The sequence below is a fragment of the Parasteatoda tepidariorum genome, chromosome 4 (genome assembly GCF_043381705.1).
Source record: "Parasteatoda tepidariorum isolate YZ-2023 chromosome 4, CAS_Ptep_4.0, whole genome shotgun sequence".
NCBI lineage: Eukaryota > Metazoa > Arthropoda > Arachnida > Araneae > Theridiidae > Parasteatoda > Parasteatoda tepidariorum.
In genome coordinates, this window is record NC_092207.1 from 70,458,753 (window position 1) to 70,484,707 (window position 25,955).

At 32.6% G+C, this 25,955-nt stretch overlaps 1 protein-coding gene across 1 annotated transcript; it reads right to left on the reverse strand.

Annotated features, from left to right (window-relative positions):
* LOC107437901 (pancreatic lipase-related protein 2-like) lies at positions 1-25,247 on the reverse strand. The gene is made up of 8 exons (XM_043056053.2): positions 24,895-25,247; positions 17,878-18,173; positions 16,286-16,432; positions 13,430-13,559; positions 8,916-9,026; positions 4,494-4,616; positions 1,615-1,893; positions 1-245 (listed from the first exon to the last, which is right to left on the reverse strand). Exons 1-8 carry the CDS (start codon positions 24,947-24,949, stop codon positions 211-213), a joined length of 1,176 nt encoding a protein of 391 aa, XP_042911987.1. The 5' UTR covers positions 24,950-25,247; the 3' UTR covers positions 1-210.
* Positions 25,248-25,955: the final 708 nt, after the last annotated feature.

Below are 25,955 nucleotides of genomic sequence, written 5' to 3' on the forward strand. Positions count from 1 at the left end.
TCAACTCTTACAATTCTTTTAATATAGAGAAAAAGATATTACATTATTACATTTTAAATCATAAATTGCATAACACTGCAATATTGTATACCATAAATTTCATCACATTTCAAAATTTCACACAAACTATTCATATCTAACAATTCTCTTAATTGATATTTACAATTAGCAATCCAGCCCATGATTCATTTCTTCACAAAAACCTTTTTATTAGCAGTCATGGTTAGTGCTGAATTTATAATCCTCTAAAATAAATAATAAAAGAAAATTAAAATAAGTAATTATATATANATAGTAGTCCCGAATTCATTGTACAAATTTTAAGGATATATATAGGACATTGTAACAATCATTTATTGTATAGGGATGTATGGGCGCAAATTACGCTGTGAGGTGCAAACAGGGGAAAAAAGAAAAGAGAAACGGAGAGTTATCGGTTGGTTGTGTTGCCGGTAGAGGGCAGTAGATGTCTAACTGCTGTTCAGCATGATGCTTCTCAGTAAGGGAAAGTGCCATTCACAATTGTGCTAACGTGTACAATGGGAGACATAATGTATGTCGAAAACGCAGATATGCATTATATGTGCAGCTGTGAAAATGGCAACGGCAGAGCTGCGCTACGAAATATCACGCACAGTTTTCTGATCGACGAATCACAGAATCTTTCAGCAGTTACCTCATTAACTTTGTGACACTGGTTCGTTCCACGTCACCAGACATGAAGCTGGTTGACGAAGAGTTGTACGCTGTTCAAGCCTGGAAGAAAGCATCTTAAACGTTGCGGCTGATAGACCCGAGTCAAATACAAGAGCTGTTGCTCATTACGTAGGTTTGAGCCATCAGATAGTTCGTATAATGTTAAACAAAAATCGCTCAATCCCCCCCCCCGTGTTCTTATAATCTGTATTTTGTTTAGGTGAGGGAAAAGTATTACAATTCTTCACTCATTCCAAATATTAAATAAAACCGGCAAATACCAGATTATTCTGTTACTACGTCATACGTGCTTTCCACCTCTTTAAATGCTTGTACCAATATTTTCACTTTTTTAAAGATGTTAATAAAGTGTTTTCTAGGTTTATAAGTCTTCTAGGCAGGAGGATCCTTCGATGGATAGCGGGGTCCCTCTGCTGCCGACTCAACCTAGTTTTCAACTGCAGTTGGATTGGCACCACCACCCCGTGGGTTTGAGTTAGGATATTCGTGCTTCGACTGGTCTCCTCTGATACTGGTACATATGCCATGCCTGAGAGTCCACAATTACTTGGTCTTCCCATGCTGCAGTGGGTAGCTGCCACGATGTCAGCTCACACGTCCTCTGGCGAATGGACCCAATGGATCTGGGCACCTTATTATTATTCCTTTCAATTTTAAATTTTCAAAACAAACTCCTTACATTTGTAAAGACGCATTAAACCCAGTTTTGAGTAATAAGTCTGTGTTTTTAGGTTGATACAAATGAGATGAAGTAAAACGCTATACATTTTCATTTCATTTATGTGATAACGAAATAGTTCCTGACAAATAAGCTATTCTTAAGAGCTAGTTACCAAGTGACGCTTGGGTAAAATGTATTATTATTATTTTTAAAATTTTTTAAAGCAATTGTCTTACCATAATAAGGACATTCAAAATCCAAGTTCATGTAATAAGTCCTGTTTTTCATCTTAGGTTGATACAGATAAGGGAAATATTTTTCTGCATCCATTCCCATAACAGCGCATTTTGACCAATCTTTCTTGCAACATCTGTAGCAATCACCATGCAAGAAATCCGAGTAACTTTTACACTCAACTCCGATGAACAAACCCTGAGGATGATTGATGGATACTTTAAAATACTGAATTCCTTGTAAATGAGTGCACAGAGGAAGATAAGAGAGTAAGCCTAAAGCTGTTGAAATAAAATAGCTTTGTGTTAATTGAATCAATACAAAAACAAATTTGGAAGATTAATTGTTTGAGTTAGTTTTTAGCACATTTTAACTACGTCTAGGAAAAAATACGAACCAGGTTTACTTACTATTTGCAAATTGTTCCTTAAGAGTCCTTACTTTTCTCTATCGAACTCAATCATCGAAGAGTTGAAAACTGGTATGAAAAAAAAATACTAAATATACTTTTAATTAAGCTTACTGTTTGTCTACGATAGGTATTCTGACTGCCTCAAAGTCTACGGCAGTCTGGTGCTATGGAAACAAGAATTTTTTATACACCCGCAAGCTATCGGCCAAACAGCTTGTATGGGGAGTATACCAGATTGGCTGACTCAGCCACCTGTAGGCGACTTATTTAATCTGATTCAAGAGCTTTTTTTAAGATTCGCATGAATATTTCTTTCTTACTTAAAATAATTCTCTCTATTCAATCGGTTGTTAATACAAAGGAAAAAAAGTGAACAAATTCTGACATTAAGGTTTTCTTAATGTTACTTTTTAATTTTACGATATTTATTATGAATGTTCACTGATTGTTAGATGGTTTAATTTCTATACTTGCACATTTTTTAAAGCAGTTAATTGTTTTTATAACTTGAATTTTCTGGAAAAAGTGAACAGCTTAAACTTAATAACTCTGATTTTAAAAGGAGATAAAACTTTTGTTGAAAATAAAAATAGTTCACGTTATCTGTGCCGGAGAAATATTAAATATCTTTGTTTTTATTATTAATTTTTAAATATTTAGTTTTTATATTTTTTTGCTTAAATTAAGTTTTCTTATTCATATTTTATTGTAACCTGTATAGTTTTTTTCACTATTTATTAAAAAAGTTTTTATTAGCAAATTTCTTTCTTTCTTAATGACCAATTTACTATGTATGATAAATTTATAGATGAGTTATTTATGAATAAAACATTGAGCTGCTTTAAACAATTTTATACAATTTCCATACATATCCTATTTATCAATCGTTATTCATAGAAATAACAATTTCAATTTGTCATTGTATTTGGATAAATAGTATCGATGAAAATCAGAAGAGAGCTGATACATAAAAAGGAACAATTTATTCAAGCTATTAAATTTAATAATTAATGAAAGAATTCCTGAAATTTTGAAAATGTTCTTTACTAATGCTTCTTTTGTAAAAAAACGGTAGAAACACAGTTTCTAAAACAGAAGCTTTTGAAAAAGAGAAAAGATTAAAAAAAGGAATCGAACCCTGTAAACGATGTTTCAGGCGCGAATGCTCATTTCTCTTCACTCTAGGGCTAATACAATAGACCGAAGAAAGAAGTCTCCTTTTCTCCCAGCGAAACCAGTCCTAAAGAGGGACCCCGCACCCCTACTTGAAATAATCATACCTCGTTACCATAGTCACCGACACACCTCCAGACGAATGTCTTTCAGAGTACCTATCGTAGACAAACAGTATTCGTTTTTCACAAATAAACTGGTGGCGGAAATTTACTCTGTTCCGGCAGTATCTCCCGATGGCTTATATTCGGAAGTCATTGACCTTTTTCGAGTTAAGCCAAGAATGAACACTTTTTATTTGGCAAGAGAGCACCGCAAGGGTGAAAGTATGTCTTATTAGCTCAGAATCTCATGGATAAATGGTAGCACTCTTCATTCGTGAGGCCACTTCCTCAATTTATTCATAGGTCAGAAGGGAAAGGAAATTTTCTCCAGATCCCTCAGCGACCAATCGCAAGACTTTTGATTCCACAGATTTTACGAGCATGTACGCGGTGGGTCTACTGAGCAAATTACCCACGCCTTACTGCCACAGATCTCTTCATAGGATACGCCACATTCAAACATCACACAACTGAGGCCAACACACAGAGAGAAATATCCATGCCCCGAGTGGGATTTATACCCGCTGGTGCACATTAAATCAGTCGGGTCACAAAGTCGTTCATGTTTTCATAACAAATCATACCTACGGAATGATTAAATGGAGATTAAATGGAGATTGATCGTTCTCTGGTTCTAGTCAAAATTGCAATCTGTGGATGGGTGTATAAAAGGATCTGCCCTATAAATGGGCAGTGACCTGGGCTGGGCTAAAGTCGTATTCTTGGTCATAGATGGCGCCACTGAAAAGCAAAAAGGTACATACTACCTTAAATTCGCTTAGTTTCACCAAGCAGGCTTGCTAGCATTGGCAAGGGGCAACAACCATTGCAAGTGGCAACAAATAACAACAACAAGATTCTGCTTAAAATTTTGTATTTTTTTGCATGTGCTAGATTCATGTATTTTTAAAAAAAATCTTAATACATTTGGCGCATTTGCGAATGGCTGAAGTGTTACCAACTTAGATAAAAAAAAATTGTGGTTTTAGTGAAACATAAGACATGAATATTAAAAATGATGCATTACAAAATGTAAGAAAGCACCATTTTCTTACTTAGAATATTTGAATAATAACTACAATTAAGATGTCTAGATATGTTTTAGCAATCACATGATCATACAAGAATCGTAACCGATATGAAATGTTTTTACATGCTAGATATAAAGACACATGTTATTTTTATTACGTACCGAATATATAATCCCCTTTCAGTAAAGTTGAAATTGCGTAAGTGTAGCAAGATATTTGAAAGCTACCCCCATTTGGGTAAAAATCAGCATGGCCAACAGCATTCTGTATTCCAATGCTAATTGCTATAATAGAAAAAAAATTATTAAGCCGTCTGCAAATAATAATAAAATCATAATAAAAGCAAAATTTCTCACTGACTGCGTGGCGGCAGTGTAGAAACTTGTTAAAATAATCATATTCAGTGGATGCAATATGAGTGTAAAAATTTCACATTTTATAATATTACTTTTTAAATTATATTGATTAAAAGACCTCCGTATTCTTTTAATTGTTCTTCTGCGAGTTTATGTTCAGTGTGAAAAAAAAAATTAACCGAATGGCCTGAATAATTTTTCACCTAGTGATTAGACATTCACGTACTAGAACTCAATGTTTATAGTCTACAGGTCTTATGTTTATAGTCTATATGTTTATGTTTTATGTATTACAATGTTTATAGTCTACATACTTCATTTATTCTACCTCAAAGTGCAGAAGACAGTTTAAGTAACGAAATCAAACATAACAAAGAAATATTTTATTTTAGTTACTTTTTATTAAATAATTGCAAATTTTTCTCCCATATTAAGCTAAAATTAAAAAAAAAATTGTGATCACCGAAACACGATCACAGGTTACCCATTGGCAAAATGGTTGCTGTCTATATATTCTTCTTTTTTTACCTATAGATCAAATTCATTTTCATGATCCACGTAGTTTTGTGAAGAACGGGCTTGCGTTTTTAAGCCTCAGTAAGTTTAGGCCTTAGCATCGTTTTTGTTTTCTTGCTTCAACTCTAACCTTTGGGACTGTGTCAATCAGTTTGGGACTCTCTTTATTTGTGATATTCACCTGAATTAGTATTGAAAACGATCCAGTTTGAACTTTAGGTTAGAATTTCTGATTCTTAATTAGAACAATAAAAACAAAAATAACATTCAAATGATGAAATTCTCTTTTATTCACAACTCAAGATGTATTTATGGGAGTACTCTGGTCCCATATCTCAAAAATAAATTCACCAACTTAATGCATAACAAAATTAAAAGTGAAAAAAGGATTTGTAACAAAATTATTAAACAGCAGCGGTCGCCATAGCAACACAGGCAATGACGACGCATGCGCACTGTTTACTTTTACTCTTGAACGCAGTTGAAAAGTGTGATGACGTCCAAATATGCGCACGCCATCAAACCCAAAACAACATCCATTTTGCCAATATGTAAAAACGTACATTTTTTAAATAAACATGCCTTTTATTTCATGGATTAAATTTTCGGAATTTAAAAATATAAAGGATAGCTGCAATCTGGAAAATAAGGTCCTAATAGTTTGGTCAGGAGAAAGTTTTAACTTCGAAATGTTAATTAGACTTATCGCATAGTTCACCATAACTCGAGAATTTTTTAAATGAATCGAAAAACTTTTGTACCCAATTAATTACAAAATTGTTTATCCAGAAATAGTTCTAGGCAATAAATAATTTTTAATGTTTAGTTATTACTTTTTATTATTTTATTAAATAATAATAAAAAAAATTGAAACAACTTTTTACATCATTTTAAATAATATAATTTAATGCAGCAAACATTTTAACGAAATCGGTTGAACAGCTCCTGTGAAATTGAATTTTATGAAAGTAGTTTGTTAGAAATTGAAGTTGAAAATTATGCTTCTTATTCGCATAGCAGTGCATCAATACTCGTCACATTTTGAACACGCGTTAAAAAAAAACAGACCACCCTGAATTACTTTTGATCCAATGATTTGATCTTCACTTTTTATGACTCAAACATAAATGTTCGAAGGGGTATAATAAGCTAATTAATTGTTACGAAATCAGACTCCAATACAAATTATCTCTGAATAAACAAGCTTTTTTTTGATCAATTCGTATTTCTGACTCCAACATATAGGGGGTGGCGTAATCAAAGAAATATGGTCCCGATAGTTTGGTCAGGACAGCGGACCAAGGTTTGGATCCCTTAAAATTAATTTTACTTTTTGCGTATTTCCCTATATTCACTTTTTTTCCTTTCATATTCTCTTTGCGTATTTCTGTTTTTAAGCGAATTAAAAAAATTTTGCACACTATTTTAAACGCCATCTATCCAAAGACGAGTCCATGTAAAAAATAACTTTTAGCAAATTTTGATCATTTTTTTATAATTTTATTTAATAATAGCAGAAAATCCTTGGAAATGCAAAATATGCATTTTTTACATCACTTTAAAGAATGGCAAAATATAAACTTTGCCATTTCGGAACTTTGCCATTCAGGAACTTTGCCATTCAGGAAAATTCGGATTGACACTAAATAATATAGACATTAAGATTGAGTCCTACAATGTGAATGCCCAATTATTAGATCAAAAAATATTCAGGGCAGTTCGTTCTTTTTTTTTCGAATTTCACAATGGCAAGCTAATTTCCAGTTCCTGTTACGCCATTCTCATATAAATCTTTGTTTATTCTACACTATCATTCCTCTGAAACATTTTTACAAAACTTTTGTCAAATTTTTTTTCATTCTTTTCTGAAAAAGGACCCCCTATCAATATAGAAGAAAACCACTAATTCGGGCTGTAGATTTGAAAAGTAAACACTCCACAAATTATAATTTATTGATAATGTAGTGTCGCCATCTTCGTGTTCACTTTTTAGACTCGATATATAGACTCGATTCATTTATAGTTATATTTATAATTTCATTTATAGATTCTGTTAGAAAATTTAATAAATTTAATAACAGCAATTAAATCTGTTTTTCATAAATGTGCTCATAATTCACAAATCGAAATATTTAAATTATTTTTTAAAACAAGAGGATCGAAGAGAAATCGAAAATGTTACATATTCGTTTACAAGCACAAAATAGTGGCATTTTAAGTATCCGTCTGCTACCATTTCCTAGTGGCCGATTCCCCTTAGGAAAATTTTCCATAGACACGCCAAAAGTAACCTATGGAAACTTATATGGCAAGATACCTTAAGACTAAGGTAGCCATAGAAATACGTATGGTATTTATGTGGCAAGACACCTTACACCTATGATTACCATAGACATTTGCATGGCATTCCTATGGCAAAACACCAGAAGCCTATGGTAACCATAGAATTTGTATGGCGTTATATGCCGGGACAACATTGTCTTATAGTACGATTAAGGGTAAGTGCCATAGGCATATGGCAAACTAATAGAAACCCACTATACGCATGCTTCATATGGGAGAGTGGTGGGTGAAGTTGGTGAAGGGAGCAGGCGTGTTTTACTGGAACTCCGACGATCCATATGAATTTTGCGTTAATTAAACTAATCCATCGAAAACAACGGGACTTTTTAATAAAATTTGTCCACCTCATAAAAATTTATAGTTATTTAAAATTATTTTCTATTATTTCAACTAAAAAAACAGCATTTCAACTTCTAGAATTTCCACTACTGACAGATCGACGGTAAGGCATGCGCGTGACGGCATAGGCATATGGCAAAATTTCGCCGTGCGTTAATGGCAATATTTTACCATAGGCAAAACTCCATAGGACTATCCTATGGAAATTTTTAATGGAAAACCTGTGGCAAATTTTCCTAAGGGTCGAAGTACATTCAACCACCACCACTCACCTTCTAAATCACATAAGCCAATGGTAATTTCGAGTAATTGAACTCGCTAAATATGTTGGCTAAGAATCGGCCATTTTTGTGATAGACGACGGTTACATTTTTCTCGATATCAATTAATTCTGCACTTCGTGGCATCTTTCATTTGGCCAGTGCTTATAACGTTTTCATTAAATTATTAAACGTGGTAAGCATGAAGTATAATAGAACCTTAGTGAATAATAAACTTTTTAGAACAAACCATTTTTTTGACAATGAAAATTATATTAACGTAATATATGTGCTGATATTTTTTTTAAATAAATAAATATTAAATTACATCGAGTTTGTGAAAAAGTTAAACACTATTTTAAAACACTATTTGAGTTTTTCAAATTATTTTCGATAAATGAAATTAAAAATATATTATAAGCAACTCTGTTGTTTGAACAAATGAAAATAAAGGATAAGCGATTGTTCAATTAGTATGACTTATTTTCAACTGTTAAATATCTATGTCTGACTTTTAAATCATCTTGAAATACATGTTAAATAATGCTAAATTTACACAATGTTTATTTTCGAATAACTGATATCCAAGCCCAGCTTTCATTCTGATAAAAACGTATGTTAAAGAAGGTTTATCGAAAAACAATCAATTTAAGAAGTTTTCCACATTTCTGTTTTTTCTGAAAAGCTGGAGGTATATCAATACAATTTGAAATACAATGTCTTGAGGATAAAAAAAGAAAACTTAATTTTAAAAAAAAATGCTACTTACGGAAGCAATCTCCTGCATTGCTATGAATGACGTCTGTAAATTGAGCATTTTCAGCGTCTAAAAATCTTCCAGGATCACCATGTCTAAAAGGCGCAACAGCAGGATCCAAGACTATCATTACATAAAAAGAATTACATTTATCTTAAGGAATTTTATTTACATATGAAGAAGGCTCTATATCTTTGAAAATTTTATTCGGAGATAATTATAAGCCGCAAATATTTTGAAAAGAAATTTTCTTATTATTGGCAAAGTAGCTAACAATGTAGCAAAACCCTTAACAAATAAATAGTTTAATCATACACTTTAAACATACACTTTAAACATACTTAACAATAGTTCTTACATAACACAACACAATATCTACAAATTATAAGGGAAATTCAGAGTAATTTGTAAAGAATCAATTCTATGCTACCCAATCTCGAAGCAATTCAATGCTTTATGTTGGCTTCAGTGCGATTCACGATGGTCCAACATCATTTGATGGTCACCATCATCCAACATTTTCCATTATGTGTTCATGGTTTTTGATATGTCAACAAATATCCATCATTCCTTGATGGAAAAACTACTTTAATACTATGATCAACAATCTTAGTATTAAAGATGATTGTTGCATCCGCATCTGGACAATCATGGACCAACAATCCATGATGAACCATGAAAGTTTATGCTGGTTACAACAATGCATTTCTATTATAGTTTAATGGGAATTCTTGTTGGTTTTGAGGAATATACCATCAAAACAATTTAGTTTTCCTTTAGATTGGACCATCATAAATCAGTCCGAATTCCTACATTGGGATGATGGGTGTTTATGATGGATCCAACATTTGATTTCTAAGATTCTATGATGGAAATTTCTTATGGTTGAACATGAACAAACCATCAAAATAAGTTGATATTCTTATGTTGGACCATCATAAATCAGTTCGACTTCCTACTTTGGGTTAATGGGTCCCCATGTTGGTAATTATCAAAAATATAATGGTTGATGGAGGAATTATTGATGGTTACTATCACGATTATGATGGTTCATCAATGGAAAAAAATCAAAAATTTTGGTTTGGGTAACACTCTATTTAGGGAAAAAATGCGTATGGACGAAGTTTTCCGGCATCATAATAAGCTTGAAAAAAGAAGTTGACAATTTTTCACCATTCCTTATATTAAGAACGCCATTTTATTATAACTCCTTATATTAGAACCCCATTCCTTATATTAAGAACCCCACGCAAAGAGTCAATCATGACGAGCCTGAATTCCAGCCTGACTCGCAGTTGTTTTTGATCTTCAATGCTTGTCCGAAAGCAGGATAGAAGAATAGGAGGTAAAAAATCACGTTTCTGTTCGTCGCGTGGAGTCGCGAAATTGATGCCCGGCTTCGTGTAAATAGGGTGTACGGGAGAATTCCTTTCCTGGTTGATAAAACTGGTTGAAATATTTTCTGTCCGCAGAAAAATCCGTTGCTTAGCATCCATGAGAAGATCGTGCTATTGACGGTGAAACTAAAGAATTTTTTCTACTTCAAAAGATAAAGTCCCTTAACGGAAAAAAAATTCATTGCATTTTCCTTTAACCACTGTTGTTGTTGTTTCTTACTCCATTTATCAACACCCGCAAGCCTGCTATAGGAAACCAAAAGAATTTAAGGCAGAGGGTTTCTTGTTTTTTTCAATCTCGCCATCTATCACCAAGAATTCATCAACCGTGGAATACTTAACAAACATTCTCTTACATATTACAGATTAACCAAGACTAAACCAAATTTTACAATTTAAGATCATCTTTAAAATTATTCTTAAACATATAAAAAACTTAATGTAAGAACAGACTAAATACCTATTTAGAATGATGGGGGTCAGCCTTAGAAAATACCGAAAAATAGAAAGTTGTTGGTAGTCTGTAGCAAAAAAAAAATAAAAAAATAAAAAATACCAGGAACCAAAATTGGATGTTAGACTTGTTAGCTTGTTGGATTAAATCTTCTTTAAAAATTGAATAATATTTTAACAGCAAAGGAATAAAATTTCTTTATTTTGAAAAATTTAATTTGTATTCTAATTTAAATTATTACAAGTATGTAGACAGTTCTAACTATAGCATCTTTCATATTTTAGTCCCCACTGAGAAAAGCAGTCAAAATTTAAGGCTTTATAACGTGTCATTGTCAATTTTAATCTCAGAACTTTATTTTATTTTATTAAATCTTTATATATTTATGCATAAGGTATGGAGAGAATGCCCATAGACACTAAAAATTAAATTAATTTCTTCAGAAAACACTATTTTTTCAATTTTGACAACTCTTTGGAATCAAAAGTGTATAAAATTGAGATAGAAAGTTCAGAAATTTAACTGTAATGTTGTTCATGAATTAGTTAATGGATTTTTTCTTTATCATTATTTCGTAATTTATAAAAAAATTAATAGATGAAAATGGGGCACAATGAAACAAAATTCAGTATTTTTTACCTAGCCATAATAATACAATAAAAATACAATTAATACACACTTTCAATCTTGTATTATTGCATTATTTTAATTTTAGCACTTATTATTATTTTTAGTTATTAAATACACCTTTGTTAGTACCGGTACAGTTAGTTTTTTTTAACAATATCCTAATTCTTGAAAAATTGCAGAAATAATGGGTCTAACATTGCGTCACTGTACCCTGACTGCTGGCGTGCAGTGACCCCCCCCCCACAATTAAAACCTTTCAAAAAATAGATTTTCAGAAAGCTATATTATTTTCTTATTCTGTCATAAATTTATAAGAAACATTTTTTATAAGGGTGTTGTTTAAAAACTTTGGTATGGAGATCAAAAAAAATTCAACATTTGATTGGCAATAGGAGAAGATTTTAGCACTATAACTCTACAAACTTAATATTCATTAATGTTTTATGAGAATATCTAAAACTCTCATTGTTTAGCAAAATAGGAAAATCCATTGCCTTTTGAGGTAATGGGGGAGGTCCTTTGGCAAAATAAGTTGTTTATCAACTGAGAAGAGAGACTTTTGCAATTTTTGCACATTACAAAAGCATTTAACAAATTAGATAGTATATCTAGATACACTAGGATGTTTTTTCCACACTCACGATTGTTTAACTAAAGTGTAACTGAACATTTCCTCTTAGATGTATTTGTAGATGTTTCAGGATTAATAGTATCATGGCACTGTTTTGGCTCAGAAAATTGGTTACCGGTATACTTTCAACCAAACTTCTTCGAACGAGCCATAACAATATATATATAATGCAATATATAGAAGAAAACAAAAATAAAATAAAGTAAGATATCAAAATGTAACTTATCTATCAACAATTACGTTTTTTTTTAAATGCAGCAAGACAATAGGGAAAATCAAAACAAGCAAGCTTCAAAAATTTGCAGTCGAAGTTAAAGTTAATGAGATAAGTTGCAGTTAGAAGGAACTATCAATCATAAATCGCAAAAATTTTTATTAAGAAAAAATACCAGACTTAAAATCCTATGAAAACTATAACATGTCAAATTTAGGGGGAGTGGCATTTTTGCTTACATTTGCTTTTTTGAATTTTTTACGTAAATTAAATTCAAAAATACCTCATACTATATGTCAATCGATTCAGAAAAGTGCCATCTATCAAACTAAATTAGAAAAGAAAGTTGAAATTTTGGTCTATTTTAAGTGCCTGGTGCCCTTAAATGTATTGAACTCCTTCTTCATTGAGGATGGGCCTGAAATCTTATTGTTTGAGAAAGTAATGACCATCTGGTAATGACCTATTTATTAGGAGTGAGTCAGACAGATAGAATAAACAATTACAATTTGCAATCGGACAGACAATAACAAAAGTTCCTAATGGAATTTTACTAGGAACATTTGTTACTGATCAACTTGTACACAAGAGGGTAATTCCAGTAGAACTTTCGGTCATTGTCACAGCGTCTTCCACCATGAAGTTTGTAGACATGAATAGAAAGGCAGGACTTGTACTAAATATTTGTAACTCAGGTATAACACTATTATTTATATTGATTCTGGTGTTAAAAGAAATGCTATTTCCCTCTGAGGAGTCAACAGATTCCTCCCAGGTTCTTGAAAGCTTTTTTACGATTAATGGATTATTTAAAGTCAGATTTATGATATGCAGGGGAATTGATCACCATCAATGGGAATAATGCCTTCATTAACTAATTTGATAGTTGAACTATCTTTAGTTGTGTAAATCAAAGCAGATTCAGAGTTTTGAGCTTTAGTGTTACGAGTCGTTAGAACATTCCATTTCAGATTATCAATGCTATTTTGTAATGGGCAAACTTTTGCGTTCGGCATGAAAATCAAGAATACAGGAGAGAGATTTATGAACTTTCGCACTCTTTAACAATAGAATTGAGTTTCTTATTGAATAGCTTTCTCTTAGTTCTGCTCCGTCGATATGGAGGGTCAGAAATCTTATCTTTTCTCAATAGGATGCTTATTGAAGGGTTTGTACTTGTAATTCTATGTTCATACTTACGCGTCATTCTTCGAATTTTATACTGTGGTTTCCTTTTTAATATAAATCTTGCAGCTTCGCTCACTGCAAACGACCCAAAACTATGACCTATGAAATGAAATCTATTACCATTGGTCATCTTCGTTTGTTTCTAAAAGGAAATAAAGAGCTTATTTAAGGAATTAATATGACGAATATTAAAACTATTGTTATGACGAATAACAATATTATGTTTTTAGAGATATAATTACAAGCATCTAGTAACATAGATTTGCTGCTTTTTGAAAAAAACTTTTTTTTAAAGAGTAGTGAAATACGAGGGTTATTTTTAAGGTGAGGGTCGATTAAAAATAGCACCAAACGAAAGAAAATTTTCCAGTAGCAAATTTATTTATAGATTCCACATGGGTTTCTCTTTTTTTCCCAGCATGGCTGAAAAGTTTGTTTAAACACTTATCACACCTTACAACTAGATTTATAATACCCTCTTTGAATAAACTTGCCGCCTGCTCCGTTAACCAAGAGGTCACGGCTGTTCTCCCGCTTTCGTCATCGTTCAGTGATTGTCGCCAATATGATGTTTGAAATGTCGGAAAAGATGAAAATCACTGAGCTCAATGTCTGGGCTATAGGGAGGGATGGTCAAATCCTTCCCTACCAAAAGAGTCCAATAAAGCTGGGACCTGACGTGCGGAGAGGTTCTTTGTCATAGCTGACAGGGAATTTTGCTACTTCACAAATCTGCCAGTGAATGTATGCAACAGACATGCTTTTTGCCGACTAAAACGCATCACTCGCAGTATCTCGAGAAAAGAAGACGATTTATTAAATTTGAACATTTTAAAGACACAGAACTCACGCAACAGTTTACCTATACGTATGCAACTGAGCACAGTTAATCCCAAGAAAGGCGGGGAAGCCACGATTGCTCAGGGAATAGAGCGTTCGCCTTCCAATGAGGCGAGCTGGGTTCGAATCCCAGTTGATACGAATTCCGTATCTGGCTTGCACCGACCAATTAGTAAAGAGTATGTGATTGTTGAGAATGTGATATGAGAAAGTGTATTGTATTTGAGAGATATATAATAAAGTTTGACAAACTTCTTACAGGAAGTATACTTCTATTATTCTTTTTCTCCAGTATTTATTTAAATGTTTATGTAAAAATACATCATTATTTAATGATATTACTCGAGCTCATAATTATTTCTCTTCTTTTATTTTTGGGCTACTAGGACCGTAAGGAACCACCACAATGATCCTTAAATTAATAATGAAGGGGTAAAGGGCCACTTCGGCCTCAGGTACCCTGACCAACCGACAGCACTAGGATTAGGACTTGATTCCACTTTTATTTCTAGGCTACAAAGGCTAGAAGCTTTCCACCTCAACAATCCTCACCTGATGTTGAATGGGTAAAAGGCCACTCCAGCCAACCAGTACGACTGCCAGTCTATCTGGAGGTACCTTTAAATGGATGACGGTTGATATTGCTGGTTGCCTATTTCCGCGTTGGTAACTTGATCTGAACTCTCCCACCTCAACAAAAACGCCCACTTCGACATGAACATGCTTAGTTTGATGGATGGAACACAGTGATATTTGTCATCACTTGATATTTGTCACTGCGGCATTGTCCTCCTACTCAGTCTTGATCACTCAATACGGGGGTCTGTATACACTCTCCTGCTAATAGCAACATAAGAGAGTCAACACACACAACCGTGATCTTAATACATCTCTCACGACTAGCTCTCTAAATTCTGGTTACCTTAATACAGCTCTTTGGGATACTACCAAAACAGCAATGAATTAACTAGAAATATCCTTTCATCGAATTCTATCCCGGATAAAATTCTGGTTTGGGAGTATTGTAGTGTAGTTACCACTACAATCATTCAATTCCAATTCACTAGTATATAAGAAATGGTAACTTGATTCTATCTAAAGGTACCTTTAAAGAGATGACGGTTGGCATTGTCAATAGCCAAGCACCACGCACTTATAGTTAAGAATTCAGTTTGCTCGACTTTTATATCTCTTATATATCTTTTTATGCTTCTGCAAGGAATTATATTTCCTAATGACCTACAGATCGTGTGGGAATTCCATCTCCAAAGCAATGTATCACTTATATTTGAGATTTCTTATCTCAATCTCCTACATTCGCTGATTTTGACAACGTTTTTAGTTTCCTCGCCTAAATTTTAATATGCGACCATAATTTTTCCTGAAATTTGCAACATAGAGATCGAAAGATTGAACCTCCGAATGTAAACTGAGCATGTTGTTATGCAAAAAAAGTATCATTTTTCAAATTTTTATTCGTCAAGAACTATTCGTCCGATTTGTATAAAAGTTTAGATTTAATCATCTAAAATAAGGCAAATAAATTTAGAGTAAAACTTTTGCATCTTATAATAATTTAACATCTTATAAATGATATTTTTCGAATCCTTAGTAAATTAAATGCTGAAAAATGATAAATAATTATAAGAAATAAAATTTTACATTGTCACGGTTAGTAATTGTGTGAAAAACATTTTTTAATCTTTTCAAAAGTTCTGGAAAAATAGTAAAGCCTTCAAAAAGTAAAATTAGCACTATTAAGCCTTTAACCACTTTCCTAAAATACATATTTGGACTATATTTTTTACATTGCAACTACCTCCCACATTCTGAGGGTGAAATATTCAAGTAATTAAAAAGAGGATAAAAAAAATATATAAGTCAAATTCAGAATTTGACTTATATATTTTTTTGAAAGGCTTTACAAATTTCCACATAAAAATACATTTAGGATGAAGTACAATATATTCTATACTGAAATTATATGGTGATTTTTGAAAATCATTAAGCATAAATATTATACAATACCATGATATTCATAACCACAAAAGCAATGTCTTGACCAACCACAATTGAATTGGCAGAGGCTTCAGCATAATCAAGAGTGTTACCCCAGGTCCAGTCTACTAATATAACATTGTATTTCTCGCGTTGGAAGAGTTGTTCTTTTATCTCCTGAAGAAATATCAAAATACAGAAACTTTTTAATTGGTTAATGTGCAAAGTGCGAAAAGTATGTGAAGTGTTACATACCTTGAGAAATATACATTTGAAGTAATTTAGAACGAAACACACAATTAAAACAAATTCTACTCCAACCTAACTCCATTGACTGTACAGTGAGTCAAAAAAAGTATAAATAAAAAAACGAACCATTTTAAATAACTTTTGATCTAATGATCGGGTCTTCACGTTCAAGGGGTTAATGGTTCAAGGGGGTAACTTCAAATATGGTAACTATTTAGTGCAGACGATATTTTAAGTTACAAAATCAGACACGAAAACGTACTTTCTCTAAATAAACAAATCTTTTTACGACGGATTATGAATTCTAACCCCCAACATATAGGGAGCAACCGCAATCTGGGAAATATGGACCTAATAGTTAGGACCGGAGAGCGATCCAAACTCTTGACCCCCTAATGTTAATTTTACTTTATTTGCTATGTCTCGAGAATTTTTTAAACGACTTGAAAAAGTTTTGCATTCAATTATAAAATTGATATATCCCATGACAATTTCATGCAAAAAAATAAATTTTAACAAATATTTTTTATTATTTTATTAAATAAAACTCGGAAAATTTTGAATTTGTAAAGTGTACAATGTTTTATATCATTTTTAAGTATCGAATTTTAGATGGAAAATACAAAATTTGAGCAAAATCGGTCGAATAGTTCCTGAAAAATCAAATTTTAAATATCCTACTTTTTTGAAATTCACTTTCTCAAGAACATTGTATGAAACCAATGCATATCCGGAAGGAGTGGACACATTCTTTGCTAAATCCCATTTTTGCAATGTGGGGGAATTTAGAGCATTATTGCAGTTTTGTATTTTATTAAGTTCCGCCCTCCAAAATGGAAGGCCATCCATGTTCTCCTGCGAAGTGGTTATTTATAATTAAATACAGTCTGTTGTGGACACTTCTTACCTTAATTTTTAATCCTGAAAATGTAGTGTTGCTGTAGCGGGAGCTACTGCATTTTCAATATCACCACGAAGTCCTACTTAAAAACTAATGCACAATGCAACTTTTACAATGCAAACTATCTTGATGAATTCAGGGTTTTAGGATTATAACTTCATTAGCTACATTGAACTTCAAAAAACAAATTTCTTGAATACAGCAATGATCCTAACTAATGACCCCAGCAATGACCTAATACAGCAATGACCCCAAGTTTCCTAACAAATTCTGGAATTCCATTCCAAATTTGAAAACCAGCTGAATCCCTCGTAAGTTGTCGAAGACTTCGGTTCCTTACCTATACTTGGTTCTTCCACGAGTTTCCCTCTTGAAAATTTCTTAAAAACGGATGAAAGGAATACGAAATCTAAACGATTTTGTTATAAACTAGCAAAATTAACTCTCAAGTATAAACATTATAATAGTTTACCCTCATCCAAGCAGTTCGACACACTCCATCCAACCAGCCATGAACAATTACCACTGTGTCTACAGTTGTGTCAAAGTCAGTGTCTTCTGGCAGTTTTCCACCACATTTATGCAGGGGTTCTCCCTTTTCGGGATTTTTAGCAGTGAAGAGCCAAAGTTGTGTATCCATATTGTTGATGTTTGATCCCTTATAAGAAGGTGAGTAAACTTCAGATAATGTTGTATCGCAATAATCGCCATGAACTACTTCAAAACAGGGGTCTCTCTGTTGGAAGAGTCCTTCGAACAGATCATAGGCTATGGGGGGATAAAAAATAGTTTATTATAACCCAATTTAAGAATGAGTTAAGAGAAACTGGAGTTATTGTGTTATAAGTTGTATGAGGACTATTAGATAAACTCTTAGGTGTGATACCATACTTTCTCGCTTTGTCTTTGTTATGTGCGTTGCCTTGCATGCTTGACACGAAAATAGGAAAAAAACGGGAAAAGAATGAAGCTACAAAAAAATAAATAGTACAAATAAGAAGGAAGTTACGTGTGAAAAACGATTTATGATTAAAATTCGACGTTTTGTCATTGTTAATTTGAATTACATTTTTATCAAACTTAATACGTTGAATATTTTTATTAAATCTCACGTTTCTGTGTGTAATTTCTATAGAATTTCTGTTCTATATAAACACGATTGTTTACGAGATTTTCGCTAGGTTTTAAATTATTTTACTTTCGATCTTCAACTTTAATCTTACTATCGAAATTTCGACCAGTTTTCCGCCTAGCGTAACCATTTTTAGGCTAATTTTGATTTAAAAAGAATCATTAAAATTCATTTTTTAAAATAAAATTAAAAAATTCAGTTTATCTCTTTAAAATCATTTAGATATTTTTTCGATCACAAATAAAAAAAATATGACAATAATGATAAAAGTAATAATAATAAGAGGAATACAAGGTTAGAAATTTCATTCTAAAATTATGGTAAAATAATGGAATTACAGTAAAGAACATTTTTTACCATTATGGTTTTGAAACCATATTAAAAAAGCCTGGTCTTAAAACCATAAAAAGGAAATTTAATTGAACATTGGATATAGTTCAGCAGCTTTATGGTATTGCCATCTACAGATGAATGAGAATATCGTACACTAATAATGCAGGATCACAAATTGGGGAGTGCAGGACACTGCAAACTCTTCATGCGTTGAAATGTATGGAGGAAATATTGTGGTGTCAACGCTGGGAATCGAACTCCTGGTCATGAGATTGTCAGATTAGCCCTCTTAGCTATAATTTTAATCCATCTTCAAGTAACTGAGTGGCTTCATTAGGGGGACCTAGTCGATGCGATAAAATTTTGGTCGTTTAACCGTATTTGGTGAAAGCAGTTTATAAACGGTATTTCTCACCGTTAACAGTTTTCATACCATCATATTTAAGGTTATTTTACTGCTTTGTTCGAATATAATAAAATAACACTTAAAAAATATTCTATTAAACCAGCTTGTCTTAGAAATTACTAACAGTGTGGTAACTATTTTCCCTTACATACCTCAGTGCCATTATTTGTTAAACATCATAACTACAAATGTGTTGTTTCTCGTTATTTCTTCCATTTTTAATGCAATATATCATATTTTTTTTGTTACTCTCAGTTTTTTGAAATTTTGTACAAATTTTTTCTACGTGCATCTAGGGAGTAGACTATCCCCTGATAGATAAAACTGTTGTTTTATATTTTAAAGTCAAATTTTAAAAAAAAAAGTTCAGTTATATTTTACATTTGTGACCGAATGTGTTGCAACATTAGTTCAATTATTTAAAAGTTAATATTATGTATAATGCGTAGCCTTTTAAATTTACTATTTAAGAACACTAATGGGCAAATAAAATTAAAATTGCTGGAAGTCTGCCAAATTCTGTTCGCTACCGCTCGCCAACCATCTCAGTGCTTTTCGGATCACTTCCAGATCTATTCTCGCTTCGCACACTCACCAGATACTAAAAAAGGATTATAGCATTCTTGTTTCAAATAATATGTTTGTACAGTGCACGAAAAAAAGGACCACACTGATTAACTTTTGATCTAATGATTGGATTTTTACGTTCTAGGTTAATCTCAATGGCTCGAGAGGGTGACTTCGAATATGCTAATTCATTGGTTCTCAAAGGGGGCGATACCGCCCCCTCCCGGGGACGGTGGGAGTATGCTGAGGGGCGGTGAACTTGTTTTGGGCGGTAGGGGGCGTTGGATATATTTTGGGCGGAAGGGGGCGATGAACATGTTCTGTCATTCAAATTTAATTTTAAAACTTACAAATAAAATTATTGAATTAAGATTTATTTAATAAATAAAATTAATATTAAAGAAAAAAAGATTAAATTAATATAATAAATAAGGATTATTCAATACACCGTTGTACCAGCTATAAAACGAACTTAGAAGACACCTATTCTTCGATCCGAACCAACACAGCTCGGCGCATGAGTCAGTAGTTTGCCTCTGACTCATTCAAGCCATTTGGTGGAAATTAAAGTGCATGCGCTTTCAGTACGAATGCTTGACTGGACCCGTGTTTCTTAAGCTTCCTTGCGGTATTTTTTCCCAGTTTCGATTAGATCTTATAGTTTATTTGGCCAGATACGTGCGCGAATTAGTTCTTTATCATAAATTATTTATTAATTTTGAGAAATAGTTGATTTTCTTTCATCGTTTGTATTTTGCTTACTCTAACAATGTCGGTTGACAAAAAGAAGTGTCATCAATACAGTGCCACATGCTTGAAGTTGGGATTTGTTCAATCACTGCTGAACTCTCAATTACCCATGTACTTTGTAATAAAGTTTTATCTAATGAGGTAATGAAATCATACCGTTAGCAGCAGCATTTGCAAAAAACTTATCCTGACAAACAAAATATAGATTTGTCATTTTTCTCAAACACATCTTGTTTCACGCTTCTGAAGGCATCTTCGGCCTCAGGGTTACTAGCAACCTCATCACAAAAATTCGACGATGGTTTGATAGCTTCTTATAATATATCAAAATTTATTGCTAAATCTGGAAAAGCTCATTACATCGAAGTAGAGTTGATACTGCCGGTTGTCAAGGAAGTTTTAGAAACTGTTTTACACCAGCCAACCGCATCCAATGTAATAAAAAAACATCCCATAAGCAACGATTCAGTTCGGTGACGAAATGATGAGATGGCCGAAGACGTTTAAATTTCTTTATGCAAATTTCTGATATCCATCGAATTTTCCTTTCAAGTTGATGAATCAACCTTGCCAGGTAATGTAGGCTTTACTGTAGGCATAGGTCCGGTTTGTAAAGGTAAGAAACATTATTCAAGATATGCTTTTTGCAAGAGGCTTGATTATATAGATATCAAAGGCAAATCTATTTTTAATACTGTCGAAGATTATTTTAAAGAGAAACATTCCTCTTGCGAATATTATGTATATTGCCACTGATACTCTCCTGCTATGGTGGGTCGACATCATGAGTTTATCGCCCTTTTGGAAAGGGTGGTACCAAATATTTTAACTGTTCACTGCGTGATTGACAGACAGCATTTAGTAGGAAAAAATCTCAGTGACCGTTTGCATCAATCATTGCAATGTGCCATATCTGCTGTGAACAAAAATCACAGTAATGCTGTCTACGATTGATTATTCAGACGCTTGCTACTATACACCGAGATTCACTGGCTTTCCAAAAGCTTCTATCTCAATAGGTATTGGAATCTTTTCGACTCTGTGCTTGAGTTCCTCGAAAACAGAAATGTAGCTCTGAGAGACAGATTACTAGAATTTATGAAAGACTTTGGCTGATTTATCTCTAAAATTTAATGGCGGTTAATTTAAAATTTCAGGGTGACGAACTCAATTTGATCCCTACAAAATCAGTTATTTCTGCCTTTCTAAAAACACTCATTTTGTGGAAGCAGAACTTTGGTTGGAAAGAGTTCAGCCGAGCAGGCGAAATTCTCTCTGATGACGCATAAGAATATTGTCAACACCTTGACTCTTTGCACATGGACTGACCCTTTTAAAGACGTTTTGTTCCCTAGAAGTCGCTCAATGGATTTATGGGTTTTGAACCCTTTTGTAAATATTGAAACAGCAGAGGTTTAGATTTGTGAGGAATTGGTCGAACTGTTAACTAATGAAACTTTAAAATGGTGATCGTCTCACAGAGTTTTTGCTAAAAGGTAGCATCAGTCGTCTCTATCCTGGACTGTGGACAATCGTTAAATTTTTTTTAATTGTCTTCCCTGCCTCCTAATTTGTCGAACGTGGATTCAGTGCTGTTACGGATCTTGTCACGAAAAGGAGAAATCGACTCGAAATTGTGCAACGAGGGTATTTGTGTCTTCATTTCACTAAGAGTATTGATCCGAGGGTTAAAGAATTACTGTCTGAACCATTAAGTACAATCATCCCACTATCATAGTTACTTGAATGTTTCGTTGATACTACTTTTTAGTGTAAAAAAAATTTGGGGGTGTTTTTTTAATTATCTAATTAAGAATAAATTATTATTTTTAAGTATAGGTTTCTTTGTTGTATTTTTTTTTCATTAAACGTATTTATTTTGATCATAACAAATAGACTGCGATTACCTGCCGTGAAAAAATTGTCAAGTTAATTTATTCTTTTTTTAAAAAACAAACAAATTTAAAGCGTAAAAAAATTTATTAAAAATTTTGTCTCTTATAATTCAGCACACGTCCCTCCGTCCCCATGCTCTAAATAACAAAGGGGGGCATTGAAATGTTTTTGCTCCTTAAGGGGGCGGCAACGTTAAAAAGGTTGAGAACCTATGTGCTAATTAATAAGTGCAGACGATATTTTAAGTTACGAAATCAGGTACCAAAGCGTTCTTTCTATGAATAAACATGCCTTTTTTCGATGAATTCTGATTTCTGACTCCCAAAATATATAGGGTAATCGTAATCCAGGAAATATGGTACCCATAGTTATTATTAGTCGAGTCAAAAATTGGGCCCTTTAATGTTAATTGTACTGTTTGTGTATTTCGCTGTGTCTCGAGAGCATTTTAAACGAATTGAAGAATTTTTACACACAACTATGAAATTCGTTTATCTAAGGATAATTCCATGCAAGAAATAAGTATTAAAAATATTTATTATTTTTTATTATTTAATTTAATAATGGATAAAAAAAATTGAATTATAAGGTATACAATTTTTTGCATCATTTTACAGAATATAATTTTTCTTGGTAAAATAAAAAAATTTGAGTCTATTTAAAATTCGATTTATCAGGAACTGTTTGACCAATTTTGCTCAAAAGTTGTATTTTGCCTTGAAAACTTATATTCGTTAAAATAATACAAGAATATGCATACCTTACAATTTAAAATTTTTGCGACTATCATTAAACAAAATTACAAAAAAATAATATTTACTGAAAGTTATTTTTTCATAGAATTATCTTTGGATAAACAAATTTTATAATTGTGAGCAAATATTTGTTAATTCGCTTAAAAATTTCTCGATATATAGCGAAATAAGGAAAAGTAACATTAAGGGGTACAAGCTTTGGAGCACTCTCCTGACAAACTATTAGAACAATATTTCCTAGATTGCGGCCAGCCTCTATATTTTGGGGGTCAGAAATTAGAATCAGTCAAAAAGGTATATTTATCCAGAGAAAGTGAGTTTTTGTGCCTGATTTTGTATATATCCGGTCATTAGACCAAAATTTTTTTTTTTTTTTTTGGTCATCGACTAAACCTGTCTGGGCTTTCAATAGTATACACTAATTACGAACATATTAGTCCTAAACTATTGAAAATAGTTACAAGCAAAATAGTTAGAGTAAACATCTGCATTTATTTTTAAAATTAAAATATAATGAACCTACGTAGTAACTGAAACTATACTGAACGCATTCAATTTAAAGAAATAAATGTTGGACATGGGTAGTGGGGGTACAGACATTAGCAAATAGAATTCTTCTCAGTACTATTAGTACAGTAGTATAAGTGAATAATTTTATAGAAAAAGAAACTATTTTATGCTAAGAAACAACAATTTTTTTATAACTGTCATTGAAAACCCCACGCAATTTTTAGGTCTAAGATTACTAATGGTCAACTCCGTAGCTTTGTAGAGTTTTGAACCCAATCCAGAAGACAGGAGAACTCCTGGACCAAGTATTGGGAGAAATTTGCCTTCGGAAAAACTTTTTGATGGAACTAACCCGCATTTGAATTACATGGATCAAAACCCTCCCACGGCTATCTTGAAGTCAAGGAGATTTTAACCCATGATCCGTCTACCAATGAGGATGAAATATTTATTTTAACAAGCCTGTAGATTCAAATCGGATTTGTTTCTATTTGACGAGATGTTTATCTCGCCATTTTCAGATTCATTCTGATTGAACTCTCCCTCGGTTAGGGAAGACGCCTATAGAAATCCCTTTTGTGGGGATTTAACCTATTTCGTGGCTTGAGTTGCCACAGAGGATATTTTACGTCAGCACTGTGGTCGGTGTGAGCTGGGTGCGGAATTCGTATTGACCATCGTTGGGATTCAAACCCGGTTCGCCTCATTGGAAGGCGAATGCTCTATCTCCTGAGATACTATCAACGGGGTTCGTAAGCGATAGTGAAGGCTTAGTCCCCTAGTAATTTACATAAAAGAGATCATGAAAGCGGAAACACAACGTTTCACTTACGTAATCATTTTTTATCAACCGTAACTGATATAAACAAAATTTATAATAATATTATAAGCAATGTGATTTTGTTGTTAATCTAAACTCCGACCACTTTAATATTAGATGACGCAATCAGAATTTTACTAATCTATATACGTTGCACAAAGACAAACAATCTCGGTTGCATATTTAACAGAGATAATCTATCTCTACCGATAACAGAGATTATAAGATTATTTAGTTCATACTCCTCCCCACTAAAAGCGATTTCTTTTTAAATCAAAGTTTCTAAAGAAAATACAACAAAAATATAGTTTTACACTTACATGAGATCTTGGCGATCAGTGATATGAGCAGAATTATATCTAATAAAATCATCATTATGTCATTGCAAAGACGTGAAGCATGAGAAAAAATAACTGTCTAAGTAATGTCTTGGAAATTAGCTTGTTAAAAAACAAAATGTAAATTAAACTTTTCAATCAAGCATTCATACGGAAACTTTTAATTTTTAATGAGAGATTATTTATTCTTCTGTCGAAGAGAATTCGCCAGAGAATCCTTACTACAATTACTTAAAATTTCCTACTTTATGATTTAAGAGGGAATTTAGGTTTAACTTCGTGATCTAAAGCTTAAAAAGCACCCGAACGTTTTTTATCAGTCACAAATTCATGTCAAGGAAAAATTCAGAAAGATAAAATCTTTAATTCCTGTAATCTTAGAGATTGCATGAAAGCGGAGAAATACGTAACTTCAAACTAAAACTCTGTTGAAAAGAGATACATTTTGTCTAATGAATAACGCTTGAAATAATGATTGGATTACGTGCTATCTTAATTAACGAGCTATCTTAAAGATCATATGTGTTTATGTAGATGATATTTTAAATCATAAACCAAAACAAAAAAACAAAAACGTGTATAAATAGTAAACTAAACGTGAAAAAATATGCGTTGTTCTTTGCAAAAATGGAGGATGTATGTACTCGCGAAAATATTGCACTAATATAACTTAATTAAGAAGATCATTCGCTTCAAAAATACAAAATGCAAAAATACAAAATTTGGAAATAATAAGTAAACGTATTTTAAACGCTCAAATGTAGGAGCAAGTATTCATAATCTCCTTTAAGAAAATTTTCTATGGAAAAGCCGATGACAGTCTATGGTAACGTAATGTAATCATAGAAACCTATATGGCAATATACTTTAATCCAATTGTAACCATAGAATTTATATGACATTTTATGGAGAAAAACCATAACTTTATTGCGCGATTAAGGGGAAGTCCATAGGCATATGGCAAACAAATGGAGAAACACACTATACGCCTGCGTCATTCCTATGGGAGGGTGGATATGGTTGATGTATCAAAAACAATAGGA

Bases quoted from the DNA above. Each gene is read 5' to 3' on its own strand.
- LOC107437901 (XM_043056053.2), bottom strand. From the start codon at position 24,949: ATGATGATTTTATTAGATATAATTCTGCTCATATCACTGATCGCCAAG. The intron at 18,174-24,894 runs GTAAGTGTAAAA...ATCCCCCCATAG, and splicing joins ACTGATCGCCAAGATCTCAT to CCTATGATCTGTTCGAAGGA. The intron at 9,027-13,429 runs GTAAGTATGAAC...ATGTAATGATAG, and splicing joins TAAAATTCGAAGAATGACGC to TCTTGGATCCTGCTGTTGCG.